Source organism: Ornithorhynchus anatinus, chromosome X4 (assembly GCF_004115215.2).
Source record: "Ornithorhynchus anatinus isolate Pmale09 chromosome X4, mOrnAna1.pri.v4, whole genome shotgun sequence".
Taxonomy (NCBI): Eukaryota; Metazoa; Chordata; class Mammalia; order Monotremata; family Ornithorhynchidae; genus Ornithorhynchus; species Ornithorhynchus anatinus.
This window is the reverse complement of record NC_041752.1, coordinates 526,091-550,395: the sequence shown is the minus strand read 5'-3', so window position 1 is coordinate 550,395 and position 24,305 is coordinate 526,091. Positions and strand designations below refer to the sequence as shown.

The window sequence follows — 24,305 nt, the reverse complement described above, 5'->3', positions numbered from 1 at the left end:
GTGAGGCGGCTGGTTGGCGGCCACACAGCTGGGCAGTGGCAGAGCCGGTCAGCGAGGCCCAGCCGTCCCTACTCTTTGACCACCGGGTGACAAAAATTAGCCCGCAAGGCTGAAGGCCAGGTTCACCTGGATCCTCTCCCATCTCTGCTATGCCCACGTCTCTCATCACCATCTCAGGTTCCAACCAAGGGAGAAACGAGAGCTCACCCAGAATCTCGGTACAGTGCTCTATCCTGGGTAGGCGTTCAGGACAGTGCTCAATCATGGACGAGTGCTCGGTACAAGTGTTCGGCCCACGGCGGGCACCCAGTTCAGAGCCCGGTGGACCCGTCCACCAGTGCTCCCCACACTTCTGCACCCCGGGAGGAACCGCTCCAGTCCCAACCGGCTCCAACGCGATCCCCCTGGGCCGGGCTAAGATCCCCCCACCCACACGCCGGGCCATGTCAGCGTTTATCGGCGACCACCCACCATCTCCCCAACGTCTGCGTCTCCCGGGCAACCCACCGACTCTCAAAATCTCAAGTGATTCTCGAACTTCTGACTCATCACGTTCGGTGCGTTTAACTTGAAGCCCAAATTGAGTCCTCAAAATATCTCGGTACATTTGCTTCCCACCTCAGCACTGAAATTCTCCCCCTCCAACCCTTCTCCACTATCTCCCCCTGAGGGACCCCTTCCCCTATGGGCTCTACCTTTCCCCCCTAGTCTCTGCCCCACCTCAATGGTCCCTGCTCCTCCCCCCACGGCCCTCTTCCTTCCTTCACGGGTCCCGCCCCTCCTCCGGGGTTCCTGCCCCACTCCCCCTGGCCCTGATCTGGACATCAGAGCCAAGGATCAGATTGGCAATGAGATCAGATCACCACCCCAGGAAGAACCACGGGTGTCCTGCTCTGTGCCCACTGACCTCTGCCCCACATTTTTCGAGAACAATCACCAGGGCCCCGTTCTGTTCCAGGTCACCCCCCACCCCCCACCATGCCAGTCGGGGTACTTGTCACGCTTTCCTTCTATGAGGGCCAGGGCCACGCAGGGCAACTCAGCAGGCAGGACCCAGATTGGGAGCCAAACACCTTCCCACGCTCCTTAGACACAGCCCACATGATCTTGGAATGGTCTTCCTCTGGAGAGTCAGGGGTGTTGGCTGTTCCCTGCTGGGTCTCTGGGGTAGAGGCAGATACAGAGACGGGAGAATGAGGGCTGTTGGGTGGTCTGTGCTGGGTCACTGGGGGGGAGTCAGGGATGGAGAAGAAGAGTCAGGGATCTTGGCTAATCCGTGCTGGGTCACTGCGAAAAACCAGAGATGGAAAGAAGAGAGAAGGACAGTGGATTGTCAGTGCCGGGTCACATAAGGACTCAATAAATGTCTCAGTTAAAATTAAGAGAAGAATTCTCTTCATCTGTACCCTCTTCTTGACCTGACCTCCCTTCTCTCTGCTCCATCTCTGTCCTTGCCTGTCTCTTCTTCCTCTGCCTCTGTCTCATCTCCCTCCATCTCTGTCTCTTTCCCTCTGTCACTCTCTTTGTCTCCCTCTATTCTCTCTTTACCCCAGTGAAGCACGGACAATAGCTCCCCTTGAAAGGCTCTGCTAACTCAGGGATAGAAAAGTGTTCCTCTTTGAACAGTTCATCTTTCTCCCTCTCACTCTGAAGTCGTCCCAAAAATCACTGTCTAATTTCTTTCTTCCGCTGGTGTGCCTCCCACCAAAATATCCTTGTACCGTTCTGCCCCGGAACTCTCTTTGTCACCGTCTGCTCCAGATACTTAAATAGCCACTTAGATCGCCCTCAGACACACGATCAAAATCTCCGCTACCGAGTGCCTCTCCGGGCTCTTTCTAGTCTCTGCCCAGACCCAGCTGGTCCATGACACAGCTCGTCCTTAAAACACTCTTTTCCACAAATACTGTAGCCTTCTCCTCCCTCTCCTTTCTGACTCAGAGGCTGCTCCTTTCCCCTCCTGAATGGTTCCCAAAATCAACCCACTGGACAATCTCTGCCTTCCGATCCCTGTAACTCTGGTTCCTACGGCAGTTCCTTTCCACTTCCCCAGGTGCATCCTTCCTGTGGCTGGAGAAGAGAAGTGGCCCGATTTCTCTACCTACTCAGGAGCAGCATGGCATAGTGGAGAGAGCACGGGCCTGGGAGTCAGGAGGTCATGGGTTTTAATCCCGGCTCTGTCACGACTGTTGTGTGACCCTGGGCAAGTCACTTCACTTCTCTGGGCCTCAGTTACCTCATCTGCATAAGGGGGGGGGATCATCTGTAAAATGGGGATTAAGACCCTGAGCCCCATGTGGGACCGGGACTGTGTCCAACCCGATTACCTTGTATCCACCCCACCTGGAATGCCCTCCCTCTTCATATCCAACAGATAATTTTTCTCCCCCCCCGCCCGGCCCCAGAGCCTTACTGAAGGCACATCTCCTCCAAGAGGCCTTCCCTGACTAAGCCCTCCTTCCCTCTTCTTCCACTCCCTTCTACATCACCCTGAGTTGCTCCCTTTTTCATCCCCCCTCCCAACCCCACAGCACTTAGGTACATGTCTGTGATTTATTTATATTAATTTCTGCCTCCCCCTCTAGACCGTAAACTCGTTGTGGGCAGGGAATGTGTCTGTTTATTGTTGTATTATACTCTCCCAAGTGTGTAGAATAGTGCGCCAGGCACAGAAAGCGCTCAGTAAATGTGATTGAATGAATGAACGACTGCCCGCCCTGACAGGGAGGAGTGGTCATCGCGGAGACGGTCTGAAATCCCGGGACCAGTGGTTCATTGGCCTCGGCCAGTGAGGAGCTGTTGAAGAGGCAGAACTAATCCTTCCACGTGAAGATTCTTCCTCTCCTTAACCCCTTCACGGACAGCGTTGTAGGGAGAATCCCTGAGAATGGATCTGAAATTTGGAAAAGAACCTTGGAAAACAGTTTCCTGCCCCTGCCATGCCCAGTTTGTCGCCTCTCAGAATCCCCTTGGGGCCTGATTGGGGTCGTGCCCTTGCCCTGCTGTGTATGGAGGTGAAGAAAAGTTTCTCGCCAGCCCTGCTCTGTTATCCTGGAGCCTGTGACTTGGTTTCCCGCCAGTATTCGTCCCCCCCTGGCAAGGAACCTCATTAGTCAGGGGGCCCTCGCCCAGTGTTCTGGTTTGCCACACTTCCTCAGTCTCGTGATTCCTTTCAGACTTTTTCAGACCCCTAGGTTCTGTCAAATTGACACTGTCCGTGTGGACTGAGCAGGCTCCACCCTCGGTGTGGATTGAGCATGCTCAAAATGGAGCGAGGATTGAGCATGCTCCACCCTGAGGGTGGCAAGAATATGGTCGGAGCATGCTCAGCAATTCCACCCTGAGCGTGCACTGCGTCCCTGCTAGGTAAGTGCAGTCTCTCCCCGAGAGCGAGGGTGTCTGGGTGAGAACCGGTCCTGCTGCCTGGGGGTATCTATTAGTGGGCTGCCCCACTCGGACAGGGTCTGTCTGCCTAAACCAGGACCCGAGGTGAGCGGTGATCAGGCAGGGAAGTGTGAACAGTTAGTTGCTCCCAGCATAGGAACACTGGGCAGGTGCAGCAGGCAGGGTGGAATGAGAGGGCAATCCCGAAGGCTCCCAGGTGGAGCTGGGCTGATGCAACTCGGCCCAGAGGATGGGGCAGGCCGGCTCCAGCCCCAACTGTGATGTCGCGGAGGCCTGGAGAGTAGATACCGGAACGGTCTCCGGACACTAAGATGGGCGAGACGAGGTCCGTGGACAGCTGAGCCCTGGTCTGCCGAGGTGGATCAATCAAGCACTCAGTTGTATTTATTGAGCACCCCCTGGGTGCAGAACACCGTACCAAGTGCTCGGTATGGAGTCGGTAGATACGTCCCTCGTCCGCGACAAGCTTACAGTCTGGAGGAATGATGGGAGGACGTGTCTGGGGAGGTGTTGGGGGTGGTAATCAGGGAAGGCCTCCTGGAGAAGTTGTTTTCACTAGGAGCATTGTTCAGAGGGAAGGGATTTGAGGTGGGGAAGGAAGCCCAGGCACGGGCAGGGTGTGCGTGATGGGCCAGAGATCGGAGAGGCAGAGAAAGGAGTTTTGCTAGTGGGAGAGTGGGTGGGGAGTGTGTGTAGGGACGAGGGGAGGGGATGGAGGGAAGAGAGTGGGATGGGAGGAGGGAGCGGGAACTTGCTGGACGATACGCCCTACCAGCCTTGGCCCGGGGACCTTGTAGATGTTAAATGGAGGCCCAGAAGGCTGAATTACTGCGTGGACTAACAATCCCAGAATTCTCCTGGGAGCGGCTGGGGTTAACAGCTTGGCCAGGTTCAGAGAAGAGATACTTTAGCTTTGTCTGCCTGGGTTTGGACCTTCTGTCCACGGCCCCCCGCAGAGACACTAATGATAATAATCGCGGTATTCATTAATGCTTACTATGTGCCAGGCACTGTACAGAGTCTTGGGGTGGATACAAGCCCAGAAGCAGCGTGGTTCGGTGGAAAGAGCCCGGGCTTCGGAGTCAGAGGTCATGAGTTCGACTCCCGGCTCTGCCACTTGTCAGCTGTGTGACTGTGGGCAAGTCACTTAACTTCTCTGTGCCTCAGTTAGCTTATCAGTAAAATGGGGATTAACTGTGAGCCTCACGTGGGACAACCTGATTACCCTATATCTACCCCAGGGCTTAGAACAGTGCTCGGCACATGGTAAGCGCTTAACAACTACCAACGTTATTATTATACAAGCAAATCGGGTTGGACACAGTCCCTGTCCCACATGGGGCTCACACTTTTAATCCCCATTTTTCAGATGAGTTAACCGAGGCACAGAGAAGTAAAGTGACTTGCCCAAGGTCACACAGCAAAGAAGTGGCGGCCCTATTCACTCTGCCGTACTGCTTCCGGCAACAACTGGCACTAGCAACACTGACAACAGTGACTAGCAACAACCCCCCTCCTCCAACATACACACAGAGACACACACACACTGCTCAGTGAGATTACTCAGATATTCCAAGCGTTTAGTACAGTGCTCTGCACATAGTAAGCGCTCAATAAATACTATTGAATGAATGAACATATAGTCATATAGAAACACTCACAAGCACACATGCTCGTACACACACGTGGACGCCACCCCCACCCCCACCCCTGTGAAGGCGAACTCTGCCTCAGCAGTTCGGACATCTGTTTGCAATCCGAGCACTTCCTGTCAGCTTGGCCAAGTCTGTCTGACATTCCAGAGAGAAACCTCCAACTGAGCTCCAGGGCTCGAGGGGTGTCGACAAGACGGGCGCTATCCTGGATGTCTGTTGTGCGCAGAGCACTTAATTAGGTGTCGCTTGTGGGCAGTGCTCTGTACTGGGCACCCAGTGTGGGCAGATGCTGAACTGGGCACCTACCATGTGCAGATGGCTGTAATGGGCACTTGGGAAATAAAGAAGAAAAAGGCATTATTACGTTGGTCTCTACGAACTGTAACTTTATAATGATGATCATTTGTTTTCAATCCTCCCCCTTGGACTGGGGGCCCCATTCGGAACAGGGACTGTGTCCAATCTGATTATTCTGTATCTAGCAGAGGGCTGGACACAGAATAAGGGTCTAATCAACACCAAACTAAAGCATCAGTCAATCCATGGTATTTATTGAGCTCTTATTGTATGCAGAGCACTGTACCAAGCACTGGGGAGAGCACAGTACAGTAGCGTAGGCAGACAGGATCACTACCCACAAGGAGTTTACAGACTAGAGGAGGAGACAGACATTAAAATAAATTCTGGCTGTGTGTGTACGTGCTTTGGGGCTGGAGTGAGTGTCAGAGTGTGGAAGGGGTACAGATCCACAGGCCCCGCAGAAGGGAGGGGGCTTAGAAAGGGAAGGCCTATTGGTTCATTCAGTCGTATTTATTGAGCTGCTTACTCTGTGCAGGAGATGTTTTTTTTAGGAGGGCTAAACATAAAATAAATCTGAGAGATGTGAGGTTGCTGAGGAGCTGGCATGACCAGGAACGGGGTAGGGGGGAAGCAGTCAGGGAAGCCCTCCTGGAAGACGCGGCGGCTTTAAAGATTGGGGTTGGGAGAGACGGGCCGGCGGTTGGGGGGCTTTGAAGGAGGGGCTTCCAGGTCAGGTGGGGAAGACGGGAGTCCAGAGTGCCAGACCCCGGGGGAGAGATGGGGGTGGTGCCCTCTGCCCTCCCCGTCCCCTGCCGCGGGTCCAGGCCGGTCCCTCCCCGCAGCGGGATTCCGAAGTCTGCTGGGGCCGGCGCCCTTTGACCCTGGAGGCCGGACTCCTCTGAGGAGTGGGGGAGACAAAGGGGCGTGAAGGATGCCTCCACTCCCCCCACCCCGAGTTACCCCAGTCCCCGAGGCATCTCTTCCCCCCGCCCGCCGGAGGACCGAGACCGCCCTGGACACTGGACACCCGGCCAAGGGTGGGGGCGGGGCCGGGGTCTGTGCAGGAGGAGGGGACTGGGGAGGGGCCGAGCGTGGGGACAGGGGCAGGAAACAGTTCCGGGGGGCCAGGAGGGCGGGCTGCCCCATCGGTGACCCACCGCGCTCCGGACACGGGAGAGTAGCCGACAGAACCGCTAATCGTCGCCTCTCCCAGCTCGGTAAGTGCCAGAGAGGTGCCTGGCAGGGACGGAGGAGGATGCCAGGTCGGGGAGGGTACCCGGGGGCACTGCCGTCCTGCCCAGGCCCGCGCGGAGCGACCCCCAAACCCCATGCCCAAAGAGGACGAAAGAGAAGAGGCACCGCCAGCTGCCAACTCCCCAGCCTCGGCATCCAGGCCCTGTGCCCGACACCCCTTCCTCAACCCTGTGGGGGGGTGATCCCGCTTTGGGCAGGGTGCGGACAGAGGCCTCGGCCCTCCCCCCCCCACCCCCGCAGCACCCAGGGGAGGTGACAGCGTGTGAGAATGTGTGTGTCTGGGTGTGTGTGTATACACGTGCCCTTCATGTGTACACTTGTGAGCAGTCGTGTATGTATGCGTGTGCCTGCATGTGTGCACACCCATGCATATTTATGCGTGTGGGCGATGGGAGCGCCGGAGTAGTTATGACTGGCTGACTGGCGGTGCTCTCTCTGTTCTCAGAGGACCGAATTGTGGAGGTGTGGTGACAGTGTGTGTGTGTGTGTGTTTGTGTGCCAGCTCACTTGGGCCTGGTGGGTTTTTCTGTTGCTGCCCGAATCTGTGCTCTCTTTTGTGTCCTGCGAGTATGGAAGAGCGAGGTGTGGAGCTGTGGGGGTCTGGTCTGGTGTTCCCTGGGGATTGTGTGTTCTTGGGTGTGTAAGCTCAGCTGGTTGTGTGAGGGGTATAGTTTCTGTGGCGGCAATCTTTTCCAATGTGTACACCTCTGAATCCAAGGTATTTTTTGAGTGCTTAGCTCTTGGGAGGGTACAGTACAATAAAGCTGGTAGACATGGGCTCTGCCCAAAAGGATCTTAGAGTCTACATGGGGACACAGACCTTAAAATACAGTATAGATAGGGGAAATGGTGGAGTGTAAGGATATAGACATATGTGCTGTGGGGCTGGGGGTGTAATATCAGTGGGCTTTAGGGGAATAATAATAATGTTGGTATTTGTTAAGCGCTTACTATGTGCCGAACACTGTTCTAAGCGCTGGGGTAGACACAGGGGAATCAGGTTGTCCCACGTGGGCCTCACAGTCTTCATCCCCATTTTACAGATGAGGTCACTGAGGCACAGAGAAGTGAAGTGACTTGCCCACAGTCACACAGCTGACAAGTGGCAGAGCTGACTGAGTGCGTGGGCGATGCAGAGGAGAGGGCAAGTAGGGTGAGGAAAGGAAGCTTAATCCGGGAGGGCCTCTCGGAGAAGATGTGACTTTACTAAGGCTTCGAATTACCCTGTGGAAAATTGCTTAGGAAATGTGGGTTGGGGCATGCAGGACGGGCCAGTGTGCCCACTGGGGTGTTTAGGTGAGAGCACTGTGGGGTGAGTGTACAGAGACTTTGGAGCCCATATTTTGCAGGGCAGAGCATGGCAATGGTCAGTGGATTGACTCTTCCCTTCTCCCTCCCTGACTCTCCCCCAGTGACCCAGCCCGGACTCTCCAACACCCCTATCTCTTCCCCTCTCAATCCCTGTTTTTCCCCCATTGTCCCAGATGGACCATCCAACACCCCTGACTCTCCCCTCTCCATCCCTGACTCTCCTTTAATGACCCAGGACAGACCACTCAACACCCCTGACTCTCCCCCAGTGACCCAGCAGGGACCATCCAACACCCCGACTCTCCCCAGGTAACCCAGCAAGGACCATCCAACACCCCCAATTCTCCCCCGGTGACCCAACATATTTCCAGCTTCACAGCTCCCTGTGAGAACCAAGTGCCCCCCGTGACGGGTATCGGGGAAACCACGGCCTTTGGCAGCAGGCAGGCGAGGGACGCCTGGTCGCAGGGAGTGAGGGGACAGTGTTGAGACCGGTCCATCCGAAGGAAGACTTGGTTTGGGGGCTGGCCGGCCAAGGATCTCCACCCTGGAAAGGGAGAAGGGGTGGGGGCCGGTTTAACTGGAACAGGGGTTGCTCCCTTATGTCAGGGAGCTCAACCCGAGCCCGGTGTCCAGCGGCACAGCCCGGACCAGCCGGCAGCTGCCTCTGCTCTTGGTGGGGTCGGGGTCTAAAATGCAGCCGCCGCTGGGCCGCCCCTCCCTTTACCGGCCAGGAGGGCCTGGCTTGAGGCAGGGCATTTGGCATTGGGGTGGGAGACAGAGAATTCTATTTGCATCTGTGGACCCCTGCCATTTTGAAAACATTCAGCTCCCTTTGGTTGGAGGTGACACGGGGCAAGGTGTGTATGCGTGTGTATGGGTGGGGGGGTGTCCACAAGAGATTGTATCTAATTGTGGCTGTCCGCATGTTTGTATTTTAGGCTCAAGTCACACCTTATTTTAGGATAAGCCTTTTCTTCCAACAGCTGGAGCCTTCCCTCTCCCCTCCCCACACCCTCCCTTCCTCCCTCTGTCTGTCCCTGCCCACTGAGGAGGCCGTGAGATCGGGAAACACGTTTCTAAGAGGGAAAACGCAAACGGAAGGAACCGTGGGTTGATAAAAAAAAAAAAAAAAAATATCCCAAACTGGGAAATGCGCAATCAGGCAGTGACGTTCCCGGGATCAGATCCATTTGGTTTCTTTGGGCTCAGGGTTTCCTTCCGTGGCCCAAGTGGCAGTGCCGTGGAGCGACGGGGCTGGTGCCCCCTGGTTCCGGTTATGGGGGGATGAGGGCATCGGTGCTTCAGCTATCGGGGGGATAGGGCTGGCACCCCCAGGTTCTGGTGGTGGGGGAACAAGGACATCAGTACCTCACCCGGGGACGATGGGGCTGGTGTCTCTGGGTTCTGGCTGTAGGGGTGATGGGGCCGGTGGTTCCGGCGGGGCAGATAAATCCACTCTCTCCCCCATAGCTCTCCAGGCCGGACTCCAGCCCTGCTCCTCCAAAATTCCAGCCAGACCTGAGAGCGCCTGAGCAAGGATCCTGGTAGCAGCTTTCCTTCTTGCTGGGGGTCTGTCCTGGGAGAGGGCAGGACCGGCTACCATTCTCCTGCCTCTGAGCCCGAGGCCCTTTCCACTGGGCCACACTGCCTGCAAGCTACCCAGGCCATCCCAGACCTCGGTGGGCACCACCTCGCCCCGTCGGCCCTGGGGCTCCCCCAACCCATTCCGCCTGGGCTCCACCCGGCAACACTACCCCAGACCAGCCAGATCAAAGGGGGATTGTCCCTTCCACTCATGCTTCCTCCCTGCTCGGAGCAGGGATGCCCCCGCCCCCAGGGAGTCTGGGGGAGGGTGGGGAGCGTCCCCCCCGACCCCCTGCTCGTGACATTTCACATCCTGCCTCCCGGCGCCAACCAAAGTACCAAACCCATGATCTCACCGACCAGGCACGGGGCGAGGGGGCGGGGGGCACAGTGAGCTGGGGTCTGGCCCTAGGGATGATGCCAAGTGATTCGCCCCTCTATGGCCTAGTGGCAAGAGCACGGGTTTGGGAGTCAGAGGAGGTGGGTTCTAATCCCAGCTCTGGGACTTTTCTGCTGAGTGATCTTGGGCAAGTCATTTCACTTCTCTGTGCCTCATTTCCTCATCTGTGAAATGGGGATTGATACTTTGAGCCCCATGTGGGACGGGGACTGTGTCCAACCTGATTGCCTTGTATCTACCCCAGCGCTTAGAATAGTGCTTGGCACATATTAAGCGCTTAACAAATACCACGAAGGAAAACAAAAAGAGCAAGGTGGGGACTGGTGGGCAGAGAGTGCAGATCTGGGCACTCGGGGCTCATGCAGGGAGAAAAGCAAGGTGCTGAGTGCCAGCTTTGGTTCTCGTTAGTCCCTGAGGGTTTGGGGACAAAATGGCAGGAAGAGGGCTCCCTGTGCCCCTGCTATACCCCCCAACTCACGGTCCATGCCCCCCTTCCAGCTGCCGCCATGGTCCATATCAGCAAGGCGGAGTCGGGAGATTGGCTGACCGCCTACCTCAAATACTTACTCTTCATCTTCAACCTCTTGTTCTGGGTGAGTGTGCCCCCTGCCCCGCATCAGAGCCCCTCCCTCCCCACCGCACTGCCCGTCCTTTCCCTCCCCAACGCTCTCCCGGTGGCCTCCGCTGCCCACGCCCGCAGCCGGGATCCCAGTGGACGGCCCCGAGCCGTATCCAGCGGGGTGGAAACCACGAGCTCGGCTTTGTTGACTGGAAGATGGACAGACTGACCAATTATCCTACTGTTCCTCCACCTCACCACCCTTTGGTGCCCTCACTCTCCCCGCCCCTGAGGACTGCACTTCCCGCAGACCGGGCAAAGAGCCTGGCAGGGGTCGAACACTGTGGGCCTTTCAGGGAGGCCTCTGGGAGCTGGGTCTTAGATCCCTTCCCTGTAGGGTCATGACCCCCATAGGCAGGGAGGACCTAGGTGCCAGTTTTGCCCTGCCCTGGCCCTTCTGAGTAACCATGGGCAGATCATTTAACTTCAATGGGCCTCAGTTTCCTCCTCTATAAAATGGGTATAAAATGGCCAGGTCCTTGGTCCCCCACAGAGCCACTGGGTCTCCTGGGGGTCATCAGGGCCAGCCCCCCCCCCCCCCAAGCCCCAGCCGGCCTTCACACTTTTGCATATCTGACCTGAATCCCTCCCACAGCAGTCACTGCACCCTGGAGTAAAATGGAGGACTAAGGTTCCCTACAGAGCAAGTGCGTAGTACAGTGCTCTGCACATAGTAGATGCCCAATAAATATATTGATTGATTGTTCTAGGCTGCCCCCCCCAACCCTGGTCTCCTTTCCCTCTCCTCCCTGCTCAGCTGTCCCTTTTCTGAACTCAGAAACCCCGGGGCCCAGATGTAGCACAGTTCATTTGCACTCTGTGGTCACCTTTGGGGGGGTCACTCCTCCAATCTTCCCTTCCCCACCGGGAGACAGCGGAGAGCGAGCCTTCCAAATAGCCACCGGGCTGATGGCCAGGCAGCCCTATTTGTGGGGGGATAGCCTAGTCAGGGGGAAAAGTGGGGAGAATCCAGGGCCTAGTCCCTCCCTCCACCCCGGCCCCTTGTGACCTCAGTCAAGTCACTCTCTCTGGGCCTCAGTTTCCTCCTCAGTAAAATAAAGACGAAATCCCCGCTCCCCTCCCCTCTGAGACCGTGATCCCGGGTGGACGGGGACCGTGTCCGACCTGGTGATCCCGGACCCACCCCAGCACTGGGCTCAGAGTGGGCACGAGCAAGTACCGCAGTTTCTTAATGACGAGCCAAGCGCGCTGTGGGAAAATTCCTTCTCTTGAAAGTGAGCCTGGCACTGCTTAGAAAATACGGTTTCCTCTGCTCCCTCAGCCTGGGCCGCCCCGGAGCGACTTCAGCTCTCTAGTTTATTATTTTAATTAGCAGCCTGCCTAATTATTTTAATTAGCAACCTTACTTTATGAGCAATGGTTCTCTCTCCTCCCCGCAGCCGTGAGCCGCCGGGGACGGGGGCGAATGAGTCTCCAGGAGCGCGGGGCTGGCACAGGAAGCCTTCGATCAGTACTGAGGATTGATCGATTGGTTGATTGAGGGCTTTCCTACCCGGGGAGAGGGGGCAGGGGAGTTTCTGGTCGTTACTTGGAGGAAGAGGGGACTAAAGAGTCCTTAGGAGGGGTCTAAAGGGCGAGCAGGCCGCTGCAGCCCCAGGCCTCTTGCGGGACCCCCGGCCGGCTCCCGGAGCCGGCTCGGCAGCGCCGCCTGCAGGCCACGCTGACCCTCTGCCGGCAGCGCCCGCTCCCTCGGCTCGGCAGCGCCGCTTAGCGGACGCAGGGATAACGACTCATTACAGTAAGTGCATGTGCTCACTTTGCCCCAAGCACTGAGCAGCTTGGCTCAGTGGAAAGAGCCCGGGCTTGGGAGTCATTCGTTCATTCATTCAATAGTATTTATTGAGCGCTTACTATGTGCAGAGCACTGGACTAAGCGCTTGGAATGAACAAGTCGGCAACAGAGACAGTCCCCGCCCTTTGACGGGCTCACGGTCTAATCGGGGGAGACGGACAGGCAAGAACAATGGCAATAGATGGAGTCGAGGGGAAGAACATCTCGTAAAAACAATGGCAACTAAATAGAATCGAGGCGATGTACATTTCTTTAACAAAATAAATAGGGTAATGAGTCAGAGGTCATGGGTTCGAATCCCGGCTCCACCGCTTGTCAGCTGTGTGACTGTGGGCAAGTCACCTCACTTCTCGGTGCCTCAGTTACCTCATCTGTAAAATGGCAATTAATAATCATAATGTTGGTATTTGTTAAGCGCTTCCTATGTGCCGACCACTGTTCTAAGCGCTGGGGTAGACACAGGGGAATCAGGTTGTCCCACGTGGGGCTCACAGTCTTAATCCTCATTTTACAGATGAGGTAACTGAGGCACCGAGAAGTTAAGTGACTTGCCCAAAGTCACACAGCTGACAAGTGGCCGAGCCGGGATTCGAACCCATGATCTCTGACTCCAAAGCCCCGGCTCTTTCCACTGAGCCACGCTGCTTCTCTATTAAGACTGTGAGCCTCATGTGGGACAACCTGATCACCCTGTATCTACCCCGGCGCTTAGAACAGTGCTCTGCACATAGTAAGCGCTTAACAAATACCAACATCATCACTGAGGTGGCCACAGGACAATAATAATGGCATTTGTTAAGCGCTTACTGTGTGCGAAGCACTGTTCTCAGCGCTGGGGGGATACAAGGTGATCAGGTTGTCCCACGTGGGGCTCACAGTTTTTATCCCCATTTTACAGATGAGGTAACATTCATTCATTCAATAGTATTTATTGAGCGCTTACTATGTGCAGAGCACTGTACTAAGTGCTTGGAATGGACAAATCGGTAACAGATAGAGACAGTCCCTGTTCTTTGATGGGCTTACAGTCTAATCAGGGGAGAAAGACAAAAACAATAGCAATAAATAGAATCAAGTAACAGGGACAGAGAAGTTCTGACTTGCCCCAAGTCACACAGCTGACAAGTTCATTCAGTAGTATTGGTTGAGCGCTTACTATGTGCAGAGCACTGTACTAAGCGCTTAGAACGGACCCTTCGACAACAGATAGAGACAATCCCTGCCCATTGATGGGCTTGGAGCCGGGATTAGAATCCATGACCTCTGACTCCCAAGCCCGTGCTCTTTCCACTGAGCCACGCCTTCAGACCGGACCCAGGTCCCGTCCCACCTGGGGTTCAAAATCTGAGAGAGCAGGGATCTTACTATTCTTTGACAGAGGAGGAAACTGAGGCCCAAGAAGTTAAGTCATGTGCCCAAAGTCTCACAGCAAGAGCCCAGGTCTCCCAACTCCCTGCCTCCAGCCTACAAAGCATAAGGATTCCCATGATGACAAGGGGGATAAGAAGGGAAGGCAGGGCTTCCTTTTGCTTGCTGCCTCATTTCTTATATGCCTGCAGCCAGATTTATCCCAGGTCCCGCCCAGGGCAGATTTTCCCGGGGAGTTGTGGAGTTGGCAGCAGCAGCGGGGCTGATTGCGGTTGCCACGCGGGTCGGGCTCGAAGCTAGAAGGCCAGAAACAGCGGTTTGCCATTTCACCCCGCGACGCAGTGGCTGCCTCCAGAGCCGTGTTGTGTGTCTGGGCGAGTCCAGTGGTCACCACGGCATCCAGGGTGGGGCGGGAGAGCTCTGATCGGCACTCCTCAGCATGGTGGGGCGGTTCTGAGTTCGTCACCTCAGAAGGAGGGAGAGAGGGCATCTTAATCCCGTTTTACAGAGAGGAAACTGAGGCCCAGATAGGTGAAGTGACTTGCCCGAGGTCACCCAGCAGGCTGGAACAGAGCCGGGTGACCTGGAATAAACATTGACATTGGCTGAAACCGAATATCATCTAGACCTCCCAACAGCTGTGAGGGTTTTAGACTCTTGGCTTTATAGAAGGGGGTGGGGAAGGTGGGAAGGTAGAAGGAAGGAAAGGACGGGGTTCAGTTCCCCCTGAGCCGATCCTCGGACAGGCAAAGCCTCTTCCCCGCTTCAAAGCCTTATAGAAGGCCCATCTCCTCCAAGAGGCCTTCCCTGACTAAACCCTCCTTTCTTCTTCTCCCACTCCCTTCTGCGTCACGCTGACTTGCTCCCTTTATTCATCCCCGCTCCCAGCCCCACAGCCCTTATGTCCATATCTGTCATTTATTTATTTTTTGATATTATCGTCTGCCCATCTAGACTGTAAACTCGTTGAAAGCAGGGAATGTTTCGGTTATATTGGTATCTTATACTCTCCCAAGTGCTTAGTACAGCGCTCTGAGCACAGTAAGTGCTCAGTAAACACAATTGACTGACGGGTGACCACCCCTTTCCTGCCGGCCCTTTCTGGTGGGCGGCAGTCCGCCCCACTGCCTGGGACCCCGACCCCTCCCTGGCTCTCACCACCCCCATGCACCCGCCTCCGGAGCCGGGCTCTGACCCCACAGTGTCCCCGCTCTGGGTCGCAGGTGGGCGGGGCGGCGGTGACGGCCGTGGGCGCCTGGAGCCTGGTGGAAAAGAGCCACTACCTGAGCGTCCTGCCTTCCAGCACCTTCGCCGTCTCCGCCTACATTCTCATCTTCGCCGGGACCCTCGTCCTGGTCACCGGCTTCCTGGGGTTCTGCGCCGTGGTCCGCGAACAGCGGGACTGTCTGTCTGTGGTGAGTCTTCCCGGGCTGGGGTGCCTCGATTTTTTTAATTATTGTTGTCATTATTGTTATACTTGTTAAGTGCTTGCTATGTGTCAAGCACTGTTCTAAGTGCAGAGGTAGGTACAAGGTAGCCCAGCTAGACACGGTCCCTGGGCCCACGCTCTTAATCCCCATTTTTTACAGGTGAGGTAATTGAGGCACAGAGAAGTTAAGGGACTTGCTCAAGGTCACACAACAGACCTGTAGCAGAGCCAGGATTAGAACCCAGGCCCTTCTGACTCCCAGGCCCATGCTCTATCCACTAAGCCATGCTACTTCACCAGAGGCATTGCACTAGCCTCCTGCCCCGACCTCCACACACCCACCCAGCTGCTGCAGCCCTCAGCCTTACCTCTGCACGGCTTCCCTGCCCCCATTCCTAGGGTAACCCTTTTTAGAAGCTCTAGACCGTGAGCTCTCTGTGGACAGGGAATGTCTGTTTATTGTTATATTGAACTTTCCCAAGCACTTAGTACAGTGTTTTGCACACAGTAAGTGCTCAATAAATACGATTGAATGAATGAAGCTCTGTGGGTTTTAGTAGGGGGGGAGTTTCCCTGGACCATCCTCTGTTGGAGGAGTGTGCGGTCCCACAGAGGGGGGCGGGGCGGGAGTCTCAGTCCACGGAAGACCTCGGAGGCCGGCCCGAGGTTCTGCCGCCTGACCGCTCCACTTTTCCACGCAGTATTTCTGCCTGCTGCTTGGCATCTTCCTAGTTGAACTGGTGGCTGGGGTCCTCGCGCACGTGTATTATCAGAGGGTGAGTGGCTGTGAGGGTGGGCAGAGGTTGGGAAGGATGGGGACAGAGGACTAGGGGCTGTGGGTGGGCAGAGGCTGGCGTTTTGGGGGGTGGGGGAGTCAGAGACTGGGGCCCACGGCGGCTGGGCACAGGACTAACAGTGTTGGGGTTGGGCAGAGGCTCTGGGTGTCTCTGTTGGCTGGCGTGTGGGGTGGCTGTAGGGAGGAGTCCAGTCCGGCCAGGGGTTGGATGGCTTTTCCCACTGCTGTGCCCACCCCTCCCTGCCCTTGTGGTGCCCCCCCACTGGACGTGGACGTATGGAAAAGACGGCATGGAGTGGGGGGTGAAAGGCTCTGGAGGGTCAGGGCCTTTGACCTCAGCGTGTCCCGTCCAGCTGAGCGAGGAACTCAAGCAGCACCTGAATCGGACTCTGGTGGAGAGCTACGGTCTGCCCCGAGCCCAGGACATCACACACTCAGTCGACCGGCTGCAGCAGGACGTAAGGGCTCCCCCACCCCAGCCCACTTCTCCCTGTCCTTCCCTCCCTTTCCTCCCCACAGGCCGAGTCCGGAGTGCTTCCCGAGCGGCTACTCTGTGCAGAACATTTTCCTAGCCACCGGGGAACATACGGAAGTAAACGTCCTCTAGTATAATTGGGTCATCAGTAGTTTTGTTTGAGTAGTATTGATTGTGCAAAGCAGCGGTGTACTAAGCCCTGGGGAAAGTACAATAGAATTAGCAGACACGATCCCTCAATAGGTGGCCACCCATTACTCTGCGCGAGGCCAGAACCCGATCCGGGTCTCTGCCGGCGGTCGGCGCCCAGTAAGTAGCACGGGTCGGCAGGATGAGCCGGGGCTGTCCCCCCGTACAGTTCAGATGCTGCGGCAGCCACAGCTCCGCCGACTGGCAGTACAGCGCCTACATCCGATCGCCCGAGGCCGCCGGGCCGTGGCGGTACCGACAGCTGCTGCAAGACCCTCGTGGAGCTTTGTGGTCAGCGGGCTCACCCCTCGAACATCTACAAGGTGGAGGTGAGGAGCGGCGGCCTCTGCGGGTTTGTGCGGGCGTGCCTTGGCCTCCTGGCAGCTCCCCTCGGGGCGGGCTGGGAAACCCAGCCAGTGGGCAGAGCCTCAGCCCATGGCGCAACCTCAGGCACGCCGCCTCTGGTCTCTGGACCTCCGGCTACAAAATGGGAAGAGGCGCCCCTAGTTGCCCCGGTCAGCCTTCCCCACTAAGTTCAGTTTGGGTACGGGTTTGGCACTGACTACGTGCCCGGCTCCAACTGTGTGTCCAGCCCCACGCTCGGCACCTGAATCTGCTGGGCCAGTCTTTCTAACCCGGCCCCTACCCCACACTGGGCTCCTGGTCTCAGAAGGAGGGAGCGCGGGGAATCTCATCCTACTTTACAGATGGGGAACTGAGACCAGAGAGGCTAAGTGAGTTGCCTGAGGTCACACAGCCGGCCGTAGGCAGATTTCTACTAGAACATGGGTCTCGGGACCCCCAGCTTTGAGCTCCTTCTGTACTGCCTGGTGCTTCAGGCCTCCAGGCCGACGGTGGGAAAGTGATTTCCCACAATGTATCCCTCTAGAAAATATGAGCTGGGAGTTCCTCCCATGTGGAGGAAACCCCCTCCCCTGCCATCAAGTTAACTCTTTGCTGTCTGGCAGGGCGGCTGCATCTCCAAACTCGAGCAGTTCCTAGCTGACCATCTCCTCCTCATGGGCGCCGTGGGCATTGGCGTCGCCTGTCTGCAGGTGAGTCCGGGAGACCGGCCGTGGACCCCGGCCCGCCCCTGCCCTAGCACTGTTTGGATCGGCCGGGATCCCACGCCCCCCCCCCCCCCGAGGGCCTGGGGCAGGTGGGCGAGGCGGGCAACAGGGAAAGGACACGGGGAGTGGGGAACAGGCAGCGCACCATGCAGGGAAGAGTCAGGGAAGATGAGGGGGAAGCGAGGAGACCTGTCCTGAGCTGCACAGGAGAGACCCCCTCTACTTCGGGCTGCACATGGAGAGATGTCCTCCCCACACTCCGGTTTACACACGGGTCCCTCTCAGTCCCATGGACTGCGCCTGTTTCTGGGGACAGAGGGACCCGAGTCCCACCTGCGGCTTGCGACCCATACCCGAGGGTGAGGCTTGGCCGTTCCGGGAACTGACCAGAAGGAGCCCACGGTGCCAGGACTTCCTGTGGGGCGTCTTGGGGGTGTTCAGGCCAGCTTCTGCTTCTCGCAGAGGGTTCCCCAGCACTACCACGTTACAGGGCTCCCTTGGTCGGAGAAGGAGTCCCTGCTTTCACCACCCCACGCTGTGCCCTCCCCTCTCCTCTGTTCCTGCCCCCACCCAGCCCCCTCCTGGAGCTGGAGAAGAGAAGGAGACTTGGAGAAGAGTCAGGTCAATCAATCAATCCCTCCACCGGTGCTATGTATTGAGCGCTTATTGCATGCCGAACACTGTACTAAGCACTTGGGAGAGTGTTGGTTGACGTGTTTCCTGCCCACTAGAAGCTTACAGCCTAGGGGGGAGACATGAAAATAAAATATGGATGTTTACAGAAGGGCACTGGGGCTGAAGGAGAGATGAATATTAATGCTTAAAGGTCAATAGTCTTGCCCGTCTCACCTTAGTGTTATACTGTACTCTCCCAAGTGCTTAGCACAGTGCTCTGCACACAGTAAATGATCAGTAAATATGACCGACTGACCCTCCTGCCCTGCTTCTCAGCTGTGCCATGATCCCTGAGTCCCTGGGACTCAGTCGCCTCTCGCACTGTACTCATTGCAGGAGTCAGGGGTGAGGTGATGCTGGACCCCAGAGCCATGGAGTCTCTCCCCTCCCCTTCCCAGGGCCCAGATCACTGAGAAAACCCTCCTCAGGCTCTCAGGCCTGGAACCAAGAGGCCGGAAGGAGCAGGTTGGACGCTTTAAGACCACATCCGTGGTCTGACGTGTAAACTCCTCCATAAAGCCTAGGTTCTGGCCAGCATTAGCCCCCCACAACCTGGTCCTGGACTGCCGTAGGCACCCCAGGATCCAGGAGATGTGGAGAGATCCTTGGACAGATATTCATGTTGGGTCATTGGGATAGAGTCAGGGGGAGGGGGGAGAGGAGAGTCAGGGGTGTTGGATAACCTTTGCTGGGTCAGTGCGGGAGAGTCAGGGATGGAGAGGGAAGGTTGGGGGTGTTGGATGGTCCATGCTGGGTGAGGGTGGGGCAGACAGAGATGGAGAGAGGAAGAGTCAGAGTTGTTGGATGATCTTTGCTGGACATTAGGGAAGAGTCAGAGGTGTTGGATGGCCAGTGCTAGGTCAGTGAGGGAGAGTCAAAGGTGTTGAAAGGTTTGTGGTGGGTCATTTGGAGAGAGTCAGGGATGAAGAAGGGAGAGTCAGGGTTACTGGGTGGTCCGTGCTGGATCCCTAGGGGAGAGTCAGACGTGTTGTATGATCCATCCCTAACCGTGTGGGTCGGTGTTTTCCACAGTGTCCTGGTGCCTCTGTCAGTGACAGAGACCAGAGCTGAGCTGGTGGCAGTTGGAGGTGGGTTAGGAAGGACATTGCCGTAGGCCTGATAATCCCATGCGCCATTGTTAAAAACAAGGAGTTGCTGGGAGGAAGAGGGCCAGGATTGGCAAAATCAGGATCACACTGAGCTTCCACTGTGTGCAGTACCTTGAACTGGGCACCTGCGGCAGGCAAAGCGCTATACTGGATGCCTATTATGGGTAGAGCTGTCTTACAGGCTTAAGGAAGGTACAGAAGAAGTAAAAGACAGGCCCCCTGCCCTCAAGGAGCTTTCAATCTAATGGAATAGCCATTGGACACACCATGGAAAGTTTTTCATGGCTGGAAAAGCATGGAAACTGATATCAGTAGAGGGAACCCATGACCAGGTCCCCAGTATCAATCAATAGTAAGGGCTGAGTACAGTGCTCTGCACCCAGTGAGCGCTTAATAAATACGACTGAATAAATAGTTATCGGTCCATAGGAGGGTGGTGGGGTTGAGGAGGTGACAAGACCAGGAAGGAGGTGGGTCCTATCAGAGAAGGCCTCCCGGAGGAAGGGGATCGTAGATAGCATGTGCCCCCGCGCCTCCCCTTCCCATCTTCCTCCGGGCCGTCTCCGGCCCTTCCCACCCCTCCCTCTTAACCTGCGCCTGTGTCTGCTCGCTCCGTGGCAGTTATTTGGAGTGACCTCTGCAGGCTGGTTCCTCTGTGTTCTCTCTCAAGAGGAAGAAGAGGAGGTGTCCTCTGGGATCTGATGGGTCAGCTCACTTTCCCCCTCTGCATGACTGTGCGCATGTCTGTCTTTGTGCGTGCATATGTGCCTGTGTGTCTGTGCCTACCGTATCTTCACGCCTAGGAGACGCTGCCCTTTATCAGACGCACCCTCTCTGAGGGCAATGCCAAAACTAACTTGCCCAACCTTTGCCCCCTGGGCCCCTCCCCGATGGGTCAGCCCCCACCCTCTGGCAGCCACTATCACCATGTCTCATCTGCAGGTGTACTGGTGTTGTCGACATTTGATTCTATCGAATCCACGCCATGGCCGGCCAGTGACGTTGGGGCTCTCGGGCGTGCCTGGTCTCCCCTAGGCTACCCAGCCTACGGCCCCCAGTTGCCCTGCGCCTTTTGGAGTCCCCAGGTGGCAGCGGGTGGGGGTGGGGGGGATGGAGGGGTTGGGAGGTTCCTGCTGTGGACTCTCCTGTTTCTAGACCACTTTCCAAGAGGTCAGTGCTGAATGGCGTGAAGGTAGGGAACCGGCCCAGATGATCTGTGGGCCGGAGCTGCCCCTGTCGCTGGCTCTCTGTTTGTCCCTGTCCCGGTTGAGGGACCCCTTAGTCAACACGTTGCCCCTCCCGTGGAGGGTAGCAACCCCAAAGCCTCCTCGATCTGCCCCGCCCCCAGCCTCTGCTTGGCTCCCACTCAATCCAGCAATAGTATTTATTGAGCGCTGACTGAATACAGAACTCTGTACTGAGCACCAGGGAGAGTCCAGTAGAGTTAGTAGACACGCTCGCTGCCCTCCGGGAGCTTCCAGACTAGCGGGAAATTGTAAATTCCATCCCTGTGATCTAGTGATTGCATTCTTGGCAGCTACAGGGGCTGGTCCACTTCCCCGCACTCCTCCACAGGGCCATCCCTATGGGGCAGCCGGAGTCGCCCCTGCCCTTCCTCCCCAGCAGCCCTCAGCCCCTGCAGCCTTCTGGGCCCGAGGTGACCGCCCAGGACAGGTGGGTGGGTGGCTTCTCCTTCCCCCAACCCTGCCCGGGCAGCACCTCGAGCTGGTGGAGGGGGGAGCCTGGGGATGGCAGGTTACACTCTGTTCTGTGCCCAGTGCCCAGCCTTCCAAGTAAGCACAGGTCCAACCAGGCCTGCAAGCCCTCACTGTGTACCCGGCAATGAAATTGTGATTTGCCTCCAGGGAGGGACTCCTGGCCAGGTGGCCACTGGAGCCTCAGCCCTGGGTCCTCGGGACAGAGCAGTGAGCCGAATGCCTGGGCGGGAGTCGGGGGGAGCGTGGGGATGGCTTGAGAAAAGCCCCTCCCCAGCAATCAGAGGGCCAGTGGGTGGCAGGAAGGCCAGCCTGCCCAGGGTCCTTGTCTCTTTGGCCAGCTGTGGGGAGGTTCCTGAGCAGGGTGGGGCTGTGGCCCCTCTGGGAGGGGGCTGTTGGAGCTCTGGGGGAAATCATGCCTGTCCCCCTGCTCCTCTACTTTGGAACACACTTTTCAAGGGAGGAAACAAGGCCAGAGAGGGTAAGTAACTTTCCCGGGGTCCCACAGCAGGCATGGGGCAGAGCTGGGTCTGGAACCTGGGTCTGCTAGCCCCGAGGCACATCCCAGCAGTCACCGACTTGCTGTGTGCCCTGGGGCAGGGGGCCGCCCCTCTCTAGGCCTCAGGCATTGGCCCGGAGGAGCCACAGGGCGCACCGCCAGCCCCCTGGTCCACTGCAGATGAGTCTCAGCCAAAAGAGCAGACCTGCAGCGGGGGGGTGGGGGGGTAGAGGGGTGGGGGCCGGGGGTGCTCATGAGACCTGAACTCCTGGCTGGGGTGTATAAAATCTGGTTGGGGGAGAACGGTCTGCGGTGTAACAGAGTTACTCCCCCCTGCCCCATCCCTCCTCTCTCCCCGGCCCAGATCTGCGGGATGGTCTTCACCTGCTGTCTCCACCGCCGTTTTCAGCTGGAGTCGTACTGAGGGTCAGCATCGGGGCCGAGACACCGCAGCCCCCACACCCTCTGCTGCCATCCCTGCTCGCTGACGGAAGGATGACAGATGTATCTCTGGTATCTTGGAAGTCGCCGCCCTCAGAGCTCACTGGGGAATACTGCCGTAATTCCCCACCTATGAGAGGCAGCGCCAAATGCCAAGTTGGTTTCCGCCCAGGAAACAAATTTTAAATCGCCTTAAAGTTGAGCCGCAACATATAAGCTGCCAACTCTGCTCAGCCCCCCCCCCCCAGCCCTGCTTTGATGGGTACCTTACAGGTGGGACATTATGGTACTGGCTCCAGCCTTGGCCCCGGACCCCACAGTCCCTTGGCCCCTTTTCCACTCTGCTGGTGGCCTGCTCTGCCTCCAAATCCCCTACCCTGCTTTGTCGGGCACGTTACAGGTGGGAATTCCGGTACTGGCCAAAGCTCTGGCCTCCGACCCTACGGTCCCCTGGCCACTCCCCACCTTGCTGGAGGCCTGCTCTGTCTCTCCCAACCCCACCCTACCCTCCACTCCAGCCCCCTGCTTTGACAGGTGCCGTTATAGGTCATTATGGTACTGGCTCCAGCCCTGACCCCTCAGCCCCCGGCCATTCCTCACCCCACTGACAGCCTTGCTCCTTCCCACACGCCCCTTCCCCTTCTTTCCCCCCCCTCCTTTTCCTCAGCCCCAAACCGTTCCTTTCCCCTACCCCTTTTAACGTCCCCAACCTCCCCTCCACCGACCCTTTATGGACTTGTCACGTTGGGCTTTCCTGGACGCTCCTCAACCCTAGCCCCTGCCCTTGCGCCAGCCATCCACCAACAGTCTGTTCCCCATCTGTCCATCTGGCTGAGCCCCTCTCCCGGGGTCAGGCGAGCGGCTTCTTTTCCTCGGTTCCAAATTTAGGCGACTCCCGACTCCCCGCAGATGCCCCCACTGCCCCGAAGTACCTAGCGTTGTCTCGCCTCCCTGGAGTCCATCTTCCCTGATGTGTGTCTCATCAACCCGTTCCTCCATTCTCAATCTTGGAACCCTTTGACCAGGTCAAAATCTCACCCATGGATTTTTTCCCCAGGGTCTAGTAACAGTGTTCTGCACACAGTAGGCACTGAATAAGAGAATGTATGAACGAACAATCCAAAAACAAATATTCCCAGCCAGGTCTCTACCTCCAACTTAGCCAAATGCCTTTTCATTTGTTGCTGGACACATTTCAAGCTTCCGAAATGCAGAGAGGATACTGAGTAACCCTCCAAAAGGATGCGTTTAGTCATTGCAGGCCCTCAGCAACAATATCCCTAAACGACACTAAAACCACATCTTTTTTTGGTATTCCAATTTTTAGCTCACGTCGGCCCTTAACTTGTACTTGGTCTGCAGCCCCGTGGAGCTCACAACCTAAAGTGGGATGGCACCCAAGCCCTTTGAAATTTGACTTCATTTAATTCCACTTATTTCGCAAATAACCAGGTTTGGATTTCTGTGCCACATAATTCTGCCGCTTTGAAGCACTTCCCCTCCACGACACATGATCTGTAGAAACACACATACAAATGCAGAACCCCCACAAACCACCATGGGAAACACAGTTAAAATCACAAAATCCTTTCAGTAGAAAGGAGCCATCACAAAAGATGCACATTCCGACACGAAACACAAATCCCGTGGTTTGTGAGAAGCAGCGTGGCTCAGTGGTAAGAGCACGGGCTTTGGAGTCAGAGGTCATGGGTTCAAATCCCGGCTCGGCCACTTGTCAGCTGTGTGACTTTGGGTGAGTCACTTCACGTCTCGGTGCCTCAGTTACCTCATCTGTAAAATGGGGATTAAGACTGTGAGCCCCACGTGGGACAACCTGATTCCCCTGTGTCTTCCCCAGTGCTTAGAACAGTGCTTGGCACATAGTAAGCGCTTAACAAATACCAACATGATTATTATTATTATTTGCGGTGGGCTGTGTTTTCTTGCTAATAGCCATTCACAGCACTTGCTAGAGGTGGAAGTAAGAAACTTAGTGGAAGAAGAATTTGCCCAAGCGGGTTTCACCTTTAAGGAGACGACATTTCCCAGGAGGTCAAGGGCTAGTTCCGACCCTAGGCTGGTAGAGATGGCAAACCACCTTCAGGGACTACGTTTCCCAGAAGGTTGACGGTGTTTCCTACCCTTAGACAGGTGTTAGTCGTACCATCGCTTACAAAGAAGTCTTTCCTTGGCCT

The 24,305-nt window shown here is 56.6% G+C and overlaps 1 protein-coding gene across 1 annotated transcript; it reads left to right on the top strand.

Annotated features, from left to right (window-relative positions):
* Positions 1-6,478: 6,478 nt before the first annotated feature.
* Positions 6,479-23,833, top strand: TSPAN11 (tetraspanin 11). The gene is given in 9 exon segments (XM_029054511.1): positions 6,479-6,577; positions 10,411-10,505; positions 14,936-15,127; positions 15,843-15,917; positions 16,291-16,395; positions 16,771-16,839; positions 16,841-16,930; positions 17,570-17,656; positions 22,034-23,833. Coding segments are annotated over 8 exon segments (765 nt in total). The 5' UTR covers positions 6,479-6,577; positions 10,411-10,418; the 3' UTR covers positions 22,094-23,833.
* The last annotated feature ends 472 nt before the right edge of the window (positions 23,834-24,305 follow it).